This window comes from Salmo trutta, chromosome 2, assembly GCF_901001165.1.
Source record: "Salmo trutta chromosome 2, fSalTru1.1, whole genome shotgun sequence".
Lineage (NCBI taxonomy): Eukaryota > Metazoa > Chordata > Actinopteri > Salmoniformes > Salmonidae > Salmo > Salmo trutta.
The window spans coordinates 43,649,577-43,660,568 of record NC_042958.1 but is presented as its reverse complement, the minus strand read 5'-3'; the positions used below and the strand labels follow the sequence as shown (position 1 = coordinate 43,660,568).

Here is a 10,992-nt window from a genome sequence, read left to right as displayed (position 1 = left end):
ACCTCTCTCTAGAACTCTATTTTGCTGGCTCGCCTGGCTGAAGCTTGAAGGGTTTGGGCTAACACTAACCCCTTTATGTTATGTTGTGCTGGCTCTCCTGGGCTGAAGCTTGAATACTGTTTTGTTCCAAGATAAATAACAAAGCGTGTTATGCCATTTCTGAACAAGAGGAATTAGGTTCAAACTCTGTGTAGTTCTAATAATAACAATAGCAATAATAATAATAATATAACCTCATCTAGTGGTAAGATATTGCTATTGCAGTGACAATTATTATCACGTCTCCAATTTCCAATGATCTGCTTGTCAACCCTTGATCAGTTTACACAGTAGCAAGTCTTTGATCAAGAATAAGCTACTGTACTATTCTGGTCCATCCAAAGCTTGGCTTACCATTGTTAGTGGTTTAAAAGAATTATCACCAAACACCAATAACTTTCATGTAACTGTATATGAATATATGTATTGACTGTTGACCACATCCTCTCCTAATGAACTTGCACTTTTGTAATTCCCTATTTCTTCTAAAATAAGTTGGAGAAAAAAAAATGATTCCACACATTGTTATTCGATTTTCAACATTGGAGAACCAATTTTTATTATTTTTATAAACTTAAGTTTACAATTTCAAAACATTACAATTCGAACCTCCGCCAACTATGATTGTAAGGAGGGTGTTATTTTCTTTGGTCATTGGTTAACATAGGAAGACCCCACTGCTGAAGGAGACATAAAGCCTGATTGAACAAAAACAACAACAAAAAACCACCTAAAACAAACCTAAATTCTGCAAAAATGTTCTGTGTACCAATAAAACTAAATTAGAGCTCTTTGCCAATACAGATCAGCACTGTGATTCCAGTGGGTTAGGGTATGAAACAGACAACCAGTGGGTTAGGGTATGAAACAGACAACCAGTGGGTTAGGGTATGAAACAGACAGACAGTGAGTTAGGGTATGAAACAGACAACCAGTGGGTTAGGGTATGAAACAGAAAGACAGTGGGTTACGGTGTGAGACAGACAGACAGTGGGTTAGGGTAGGAAACAGACAGACAGTGGGTTAGGGTAGGAAACAGACAGACAGTGGGTTAGGGTATGAAACAGAGAGACAGTGAGTTACGGTGTGAGACAGACAGACAGTGAGTTAGGGTAGGAAACAGACAGACAGTGGGTTAGGGTAGGAAACAGACAGACAGTGGGTTAGGGTAGGAAACAGACAGACAGTGGGTTAGGGTATGAAACAGACAGACAGTGGGTTAGGGTATGAAACAGACAGACAGTGAGTTAGGGTATGAAACAGACAGACAGTGAGTTAGGGTATGAAACAGACAGACAGTGAGTTACGGTGTGATACAGACAGACAGTGGGTTAGGGTAGGAAACAGACAGTGGGTTAGGGTATGAAACAGAAAGACAGTGAGTTAGGGTATGAAACAGACAGACAGTGAGTTAGGGTATGAAACAGACAGACAGTGAGTTAGGGTATGAAACAGAAAGACAGTGGGTTAGGGTATGAAACAGACAGACAGTGGGTTAGGGTATGAAACAGACAGACAGTGGGTTAGGGTATGAAACAGACAGACAGTGGGTTAGGGTATGAAACAGAAAGACAGTGGGTTAGGGTATGAAACAGACAGACAGTGGGTTAGGGTATGAAACAGACAGACAGTGGGTTAGGGTATGAAACAGAAAGACAGTGGGTTAGGGTATGAAACAGACAGACAGTGGGTTAGGGTATGAAACAGACAGACAGTGGGTTAGGGTATGAAACAGAAAGACAGTGGGTTAGGGTATGAAACAGACAGACAGTGTGTTACGGTGTGATACAGACAGACAGTGAGTTAGGGTATGATACAGACAGACAGTGAGTTACGGTGTGATACAGACAGACAGTGGGTTAGGGTATGATACAGACAGACAGTGAGTTAGCGTATGAAACAGACAGACAGTGGGTTAGGGTAGGAAACAGACAGACAGTGAGTTAGGGTATGAAACAGACAGACAGTGGGTTAGGGTATGAAACAGACAGACAGTGAGTTAGGGTAGGAAACAGAGAGACAGTGAGTTAGGGTATGAAACAGACAGACAGTGAGTTAGGGTAGGAAACAGAGAGACAGTGGGTTAGGGTAGGAAACAGACAGACAGTGGGTTAGGGTATGAAACAGACAGACAGTGGGTTAGGGTATGAAACAGACAGACAGTGGGTTAGGGTATGAAACAGACAGACAGTGAGTTACGTGTGAAACAGACAGACAGTGGGTTAGGGTAGGAAACAGAGAGACAGTGGGTTAGGGTAGGAAACAGAGAGACAGTTTTTAGGGTAGGAAACAGAGAGACAGTGGGTTAGAGTGTGATACAGACAGACAGTGGGTTAGGGTATGAAACAGACAGACAGTGAGTTACGGTGTGATACAGACAGACAGTGAGTTAGGGTAGGAAACAGACAGACAGTGGGTTAGGGTATGAAACAGACAGACAGTGGGTTAGGGTAGGAAACAGACAGACAGTGAGTTAGGGTAGGAAACAGAGAGACAGTGGGTTAGGGTAGGAAACAGACAGACAGTGAGTTAGGGTATGAAACAGACAGACAGTGAGTTAGGGTATGATACAGACAGACAGTGAGTTAGGGTAGGAAAGAGACAGACAGTGAGTTACGGTGTGATACAGACAGACAGTGAGTTAGGGTAGGAAACAGAGAGACAGTGGGTTAGGGTAGGAAACAGAGAGAGTTAGAGGATGGGTAGGAGTCACATCATTCCCACTGCAGTCAGGTTCTGTTGCTATAGCAAAGCTGCACTTTTTTGTAGATCAGATGACGTTCTGGGTCCTGCGGTATCCACTAATACTCTCTGAAGACCCAAACACAAACCTTACTTAGAAATAAAGCCCCCCTCCCAGGTAAACATAATGTGTGCAAGTGGTGGAAATATGTTTGTATGGCAATCATTGTTATTAAAAATGTTGATTTCAAAATGCTGTTAGAAAATAGAGATGGTTATCAGCTAAGGTGTTTCCCTTCTATCCAGTGGCTGGTCTGATCTTCATGGTAATTGTTTTCAGGGAGTATGTGAAGCCTTTCCATGTTTTCCAGTTGATGCCAACACCATAGGCAGACTCCCCCCACGCGTATATCCCATTGGGATTAGTCCAATGGCAGTTGTAGTACCAAAATCCCCCGTAGTACACCTGGCCACAGTTGCTGTCGTTAAGGTCCTGGTCTTTATCTAACGTTGTAAATTTCTGACCACTGTGATGAGTCATGGAATCTCCTGAGGATAAGAACAGAGATGTCTGACCACTGTGATGAGTCATGAAATCTCCTGAGGATAAGAACAGAGATTTCTGACCACTGTGATGTCATAGAATCTCCTGATGATAAGAACAAAGAATACAGCCCAGTAACACAAGGAAAGGGCTCTAGATAACCTAATGATAATACTTCCACTGGCAAATCTTCAGTTATGGCCCCTTAATGACAGATTTTCTTGGACTGTTTTTCTTCAGAATTTTTTTCTGGTGCTATATTCTTGGAACTTTTCTTTGAATTTTTTCTTGGACAATATAAGTCGTCACCCACCTGCTCCTCCATCTTTGAATGAACCCAGCTTTAGAGGGTACCCTTCAGCCTCTGGTCCAACAGAGAAGGAGGAGTACTGAGCATAGACCTTCTTCCCCTCAAAGTCCTCCATGTCCACCCTCAGCTCATAGGTCTTTCTCATAGTCAGGAGATGCATCGTCTCCAGTCCTGGAGAATAGTACCAGCATAGAAGCAGACCGTGATGTTGGAAGACAACGACAAATTAATTTACATGAATTAGGACGAACAGGATGAGCTCATTCTCTAAACAGGGATCTAAGAGGAGAATGTTCTGGAGGTTATACATTTAATCAGTTCTTACCCAGCCAGTACTCTCCAGCTGCGCTCCCAAACCCACTCCTGTACTCATTCCACTTCCTGTGGAAGTTCACTGATCCATCCTGTCTTTTCTGAATCACCTGATTAAGAGAGAGATGTTGTTTAAATGATTGATTGGTTTTAATGGGAAATCAGTTTTTATGTGTAAAGAATGAAGAAGGGAACACGTGCATTGTGTCTATGTCCTGGTACTGGTTCAACTACACCGTGTCTATGTCCTGGTACTGGTTCAACTACACTGTGTCTATGTCCTGGTACTGGTTCAACTCCACTGTGTCTATGTCCTGGTACTGGTTCAACTACACTGTGTCTATGTCCTGGTACTGGTTCAACTACACTGTGTCTATGTCCTGGTACTGGTTCAACTACACTGTGTCTATGTCCTGGTACTGGTTCAACTCCACTGTGTCTATGTCCTGGTACTGGTTCAACTACACTGTGTCTATGTCCTGGTACTGGTTCAACTCCACTGTGTCTATGTCCTGGTACTGGTTCAACTACACTGTGTCTATGTCCTGGTACTGGTTCAACTACACTGTGTCTATGTCCTGGTACTGGTTCAACTACACTGTGTCTATGTCCTGGTACTGGTTCAACTACACTGTGTCTATGTCCTGGTACTGCTTCAACTACACTGTGTCTATGTCCTGGTACTGGTTCAACTACACTGTGTCTATGTCCTGGTACTGGTTCAACTACACTATGTCTATGTCCTGGTACTGGTTCAACTACCCTGTGTCTATGTCCTGGTTCAACTACACTGTGTCTATGTCCTGGTTCAACTACACTGTAAAACAATCCTGTAATTTTACGCAACACTACCAGCTACTGGTTGCAGTGAAAATACAGTAACTGCATACACTGTGTCTATGTCACATTTATGAACTTTGCTAAAAGTTTCAGTAAAAACACAGTAAATATACAACAACTTACAGTATTTTTTCTGTATCTGAATTATGCTAAAATGACAGTATGCTGCTGTATTCTGATTACAGTACACACTTGTAAATGATGACAATGCTTAAGTTATGGTAATTTTACAGGATAAGTATGACAGAAGAATCTTCACTCCTTCACTATGAATACACTTGGGACTCAACCACACCTGGAAGATGGACTGGAAACCTCTTGGTTACCAGATACCTGAATATCCTGCTATCTCACCTGATGGGTATACTACGATTGAAAGTAGATCTAGTCAGGATTTTCTATAGCTAGCCAGCGTCAGTTAGCTTCACATTCCAGCTCAGACTTCATCTGTACTAAGACGATAGATATTGCTTGTCCGCATGCAGCTAACTCTAGCAGTTTTGTAACTGCGTGTGCATGTCACACGTGGCTAGTCGAACACCGAACTCTTCATTAAGACAATGTTGAAACATCAATCCATGGGTGAGTCAGTGCTGCTAGTCGAACACCGAACTCTTCATTCAGACAATGTTGAAACATCAATCCATGGGTGAGTCAGTGCTGCTAGTCGAACACAGAACTCTTCATTCAGACAATGTTGAAACATCAATCCATGGGCAACACATTTTAATTTGTGCCGAAATCAAAATTAAAGAAAAGTTATCTTGCTAATTCAACAGGCTACGGTGTGAAATAGCGCCATCTTTATTTGATTACTTATCGTTAATGCCGTTGTTGGTGTGCTTTGGTGTGCTTATCAAGGCACAAGCACCTTTTTCCCCACTCCTATCAATCAAATCATTGTATTAAGTCATAGCCACTTTTTACTGTGCTTGAAGTTTCAAATGCATTCTGTCATCACTAAATGGGTAACGTGATAGTTATTGTAACATTACTATTAAAAAAAATGTAGCTGTAAAAATACAGTTGGTTGTATATTTACTGAAAAAATACATTTTACCTGTAAAAACATATTACTGTATTTTCCCTGCAACTCAATAGCCAGTAACAACCTGTAAAATGACTGGTATTTTTTTAACAGTTTGTGTCATAAATGTAAATGTAATCGGAAGTAAGTTCATTTACAGTAGAATTACTGTAGAAATGTACAGCTATTGCTAACAGTGTTATTAAAAAACAAAAGTAAATACCTATGTGTATTTAAAAATGAGTAGAAACATTGGATACTGACCGTCCACTTTCCTGGATATGCACTGTCCATCGACATCTCACAGAACACCTGGACAGGTGAGGTGGATCCTGCAGGATAAATAGTGTAAATCCCATTCTGTCCAGAACCTGATTGGTACACCTCGTTACAGTCCACTGGATGCAGGGAGGACTGTACCGCCACGGGGACCAGTAGGACCAGCGTCAAGCTGAACTGCAACACAGGGTAGATGGATATAGCAGTTGTAATGTAAATACTGTCTAGTGATGGTTCATTAAAGATACATGTCTCATATTCACATTAGTATCTATGAATGCTGTTTCTTGCTTATTCTAATAATGGTTTATTAACACCTACCATCATTGTTGAGATAGATGTCTGTTTGCCTTTGAAGGAAACTTTTGTATAGTTTACTAAAAAAGAGTAAGTTAAGTGGATGTGAAGCATATTTACAACAGTATTCTTCAGGTCAAAGCTACTATTGGTTAAATAGTTAAAACAGAGGCTGTGCCACCGGATATAACGTATTTTAAAACTTCTTCAGGATTGGTGGGTCCTCTGCGGGATGGTAGAGCTAACATAGGCTAATGTGATTAGCATGAGGTTGAAAGAAACAAGAACAATTCCCAGGACATAGACATATCTGATCTTGTCAGAAAGCTTACATTTTTGTTTATCTAACTGCACTGTCCAATTTACAGTAGCTATTACAGTGAAAGTTTACCATGCTATTGTTTGAGGAGAGTGCACAGTTTTGAACATGAAAAGTTATTAATAAACAAATTAGGCACATTTGGGCAGTCTTGATACAAGATTTTCAACATATGTCACGTCCTGACCAGTATAAGGGTTATTTGTTATTGTAGTTTGGTCAGGACGAGGCAGAGGGTATTTGTTTTATGTGGTTCGGGGTGGTGGTTTATTTAGTAGGGCGTTTGATTTATTATTTCCGGGTTTTTGGGTAATGTTCTATGTTTGTATTTCTATGTGGTCTCTGGTCTTTTGTATTTCTATGTCTGGTTTATTGGGGTTGGACTCTCAATTGGAGGCAGGTGTTTTCTCGTTGCCTCTGATTGGGAGTCCTATATATGGGTATGTGTTTGGTTTAGTGTTTGTGGGAGATTGTTTCTTGTTTTGCTGAGTGTGCCTGACAAGACTGTTTTGTTGTTCGTGAGTTCTTTATTTTGTTATTTTGGTGTTCACTTTGATTTAAAATAAATACTAGATGAGCATCCACATTCCTGCTGCGTTTTGGTCCTCCATTCCCGACGACAACCGTTACAACATATATGCAATGGTTCATTGGATCAGTCTAAAACTTTGCACATACACTGCTGCCATCTTGTGGCCAAAATCTAAATTGTCACCTGGGCTGGAATAATACATTATGGCCATTCTCTTGCATTTCAAACATGACAGTACAAAAAAAACAGTTGTTTTTTTCTTTGTATTATTTTTTTTTACCAGATCTAACGTGTTATATTATCCTGCATTCCTTTCACATTTCCACAAACTTCAAAGTGTTTCCTTTCAAATGGTACCAAGAATATGCATATCCTTAATTCAGGGTCTGAGCTACAGGCAGTTAGATTTGGGTATGTCATTTTAGGAGAAAAATGAAAAAAAGGGGCCAATCCTTAAGAGTTTTAAGACATGAATTGTATAAATCTTTGTTGGTTATATGCTGTCCAGTCTTATATCTCCCCACCCAATTAATGTAACCTACTGTATGTTGTATCTAGAAACTGCCTGAATGTAACCTAGTGTATGTTGTAGCTAGAGACTGCCTGAATGTAACCTAGTGTATGTTGTAGCTAGAAACTGCCTGAATGTAACCTACTGTATGTTGTAGCTAGAAACTGCCTGAATGTAACCTAGTGTATGTTGTAGCTAGAGACTGCCTGAATGTAACCTACTGTATGTTGTAGCTAGAGACAGCCTGAATGTAACCTACTGTATGTTGTAGCTAGAGACAGCCTGAATGTAACCTAGTGTATGTTGTAGCTAGAAACTGCCTGAATGTAACCTACTGTATGTTGTAGCTAGAGACTGCCTGAATGTAACCTAGTGTATGTTGTAGCTAGAAACTGCCTGAATGTAACCTACTATATGTTGTAGCTAGAGACTGCCTGAATGTAACCTACTGTATGTTGTAGCTAGAGACAGCCTGAATGTAACCTAGTGTATGTTGCAGAAACTGACTTGCCTAGTTAAATAGAGATAGGTCTTTAAAACCTCTTAAAGGAATCGCCCCATTTTTTATATTTTCGTCTCTAAATGACAAACCAGAATCTAACTGCCTGTAGCTCAGGCCCTGAAGCAAGGATATGCATATTCTTAGTACCATTTGAAAGGAAACACTTTGAAGTTACTGGAAATGTGAAGGGAATGTTGGAGAATAACACAAAAAATCTGGTAAAAAAATTATACAAAGAAAAAAACAACCGTTCTTTTGTATTTTTTTGTACCATCATCTTTGAAATGCAAGAGAAAGGCCATAATGTATTATTCCAGCCCAGCTGCAATTTAGATTTTGGCCACAAGATGGCAGCAGTGTATGTGCAAAGTTTTAGACTGATCCACTAAACCATTGCATTTATGTTGAAAATCTTGTATCAAGACTGCCCAAATGTGCCTAATTAGTTTATTAATAACTTTTCAAGTTCATAACTGTGCACTCTCCTCAAACAATTGCATGGTATTATTTCACTGTAACAGCTACTGTAAATTGGACAGTGCAGTTAGATTAACAAGAATTTAAGCTTTCTGCCAATATCAGATATGTCTATGTCCTGGGAAATGTTCTTGTTACTTACAACCTCATGCGAATCGCATTAGCCTACAGTTAGCTCAACCGTCCCATGGACGGGACACCGATCCTGAAGCAGAAAGAACGAAGAAAAGAAGTGAATGTATGAGCTTACCTGTATAAGTGACTGAGCAGATGTCTGCCCCACGAAGATGCACACCTCTTTTATAAAGACAACCAGAGCTCACATTACCTGGTCTACACCTCTTTTATAAAGATAACTAATCATTCCTGGAATCACTCTTGTCTGTAAACATCCCACTGGGCACAAACATCAGTTCAAAGTTTTGTTTGACTTACATTTGGTTGAGTTGTCATTGGATTTAGGTTAAAAGTTGAGTGAAAAAGGACAGAAATCGCTTACATTGATTACTTTTTGCAATTACAATCAGTTTTCCACTTTGATTCAACGTCATAACATATCATTTTGTTACAGATAGTTTTTCCGTAAAGTCCAGGCGATATCTGAAAATGAAGTTCCTTTTTTCATAAAAATAGAAAATGTGGTACACTTTTAAAGTTCGGGGCACTGAACATTTTCAGAAATGGAGCCGTCATAAAAACGCCTCCAGGTGGTGGCTTTTTAAATATATATATATTCAGCACCAGTCAATAGTTTGGACACAACTACCCATTACAGGCTTTTTCTTTATTTGTACTATTTTCTACATTGTAGAATAATAGTGAAGACATCAAAACTAGGAAATAACACATATGGAATCATGTAGCAACCAAAAATACATGTTTGATTCTTCAAAGTAGCCACCCTTTGCCTTGATGACAGCTTCCAGGTGACTACCTCATGACGCTGGTTGAGAGAATGATTGTGTTCAAATGCAGTGTGTTTTGAGCTCTAAAAGAACAGATAACAACCACGATCTTAGATGGTGTTTTGGCACTGCTGGACTCTGGTCTAGCGGTACTGCTGCCGAACCCCAGACCACACATGGACCCACCAACTGCACCCATCGCCTACATTGTGGGAGGCAATATTGCAAACCAATCATTAACGTGTTTTTATTACCAACCAATCATTAAGGTGTTTTTATTACCAGCCAATCATTAAAGAATTTTTATTGCCAACCAATCATTAATGTGTTTCTATTGCCAACCAATCATTGTGTTTCTATTGCCAACCAATCATTAACGTGTTTTTATTGCCAACCAATCATTAACGTGTTTTTATTACCAACCAATCATTAACGTGTTTCTATTACCAACCAATCATTAACGTGTTTCTATTGCCAACCAATCATTAACGTGTTTCTATTGCCAACCAATCATAAACGTGTTTCTATTGCCAACCAATCATTAACGTGTTTCTATTGCCAACCAATCATTAATGTGTTTTTATTGCCAACCAATTATTAACGTGTTTTTATTACCAACCAATCATTAACGTGTTTCTATTACCAACCAATCATTAACGTGTTTCTATTACCAACCAATCATTAACGTGTTTCTATTGCCAACCAATCATTAATGTGTTTCTATTACCAACCAATCTTTAATGTGTTTCTGCTTGAGCCACATAAACAGGACTGAAAGAGGAACCAACTTTTTGTGAGGGAGAAAACATCTGATTCAACAAGTTGTTGTAAAAAATGTTATCCAAAGATTAGTTAGAGACTAATTGTATTGTATAATAGTGAACATTTTAATCCAAGCAGCTGCAAGATAGATCCCTCTCTGATCGCAGTCAGGGAAGGAGCTCCCAGAGTAAATGGCTACATTTCCCTTATACAGAGAGAGGTAATAATACAATCATATTGTTAAGCAACAGTTATTTATACAAGCAACAGTTCCAGAACAAAATGGCCTTGTGTTAGGGTGCAGACATTACAGGAGGCTATGAAAGACATAACATCACAGTCGCACACAGAACAATAACGTTACCCTTGAGAAGTTACAACAGCTCAGCTCAATTCTACCACAACAAAGTTGTAGATTAAACCTCAGCTCCATTTTCCTCTGCCAGGACAGGTGGTCAGGTGACAAGCCATTATTGACACTCCACAGGAATGTTTGTACTTTGTACTTCCTCTTACATGAATAGCTTTTTGTGTTTAACTATTAGAGGTCAACTACTGGAGTTTAAGTTCAACTAGTCCTACTAGAGTTAAACTACTAGATATTAAGTCCATCTAGTCCTTCTAGAGTTAAACTACTAGTTTAAATCAACTAGT

The 10,992-nt window shown here is 39.6% G+C and overlaps 1 protein-coding gene across 1 annotated transcript; it reads right to left on the bottom strand.

Annotated features, from left to right (window-relative positions):
• Nucleotides 1-2,813: 2,813 nt before the first annotated feature.
• On the bottom strand, nt 2,814-9,010 carry LOC115155600 (microfibril-associated glycoprotein 4). The gene is made up of 6 exons (XM_029702374.1): nt 8,922-9,010; nt 6,355-6,410; nt 6,019-6,210; nt 3,901-3,997; nt 3,579-3,746; nt 2,814-3,270 (listed from the first exon to the last, which is right to left on the bottom strand). The coding sequence occupies exons 2-6, from the start codon at nt 6,358-6,360 to the stop codon at nt 3,020-3,022; spliced, it is 714 nt and encodes a 237-aa protein (XP_029558234.1). The 5' UTR covers nt 6,361-6,410; nt 8,922-9,010; the 3' UTR covers nt 2,814-3,019.
• Between the last annotated feature and the right edge of the window lie 1,982 nt (nt 9,011-10,992).

Bases quoted from the DNA above. Each gene is read 5' to 3' on its own strand.
- LOC115155600 (XM_029702374.1), bottom strand. The intron at 3,998-6,018 runs GTCAGTATCCAA...TCTCTTAATCAG, and splicing joins CATATCCAGGAAAGTGGACG to GTGATTCAGAAAAGACAGGA. The intron at 3,271-3,578 runs GTGGGTGACGAC...TCTTATCCTCAG, and splicing joins ATTCAAAGATGGAGGAGCAG to GAGATTCCATGACTCATCAC.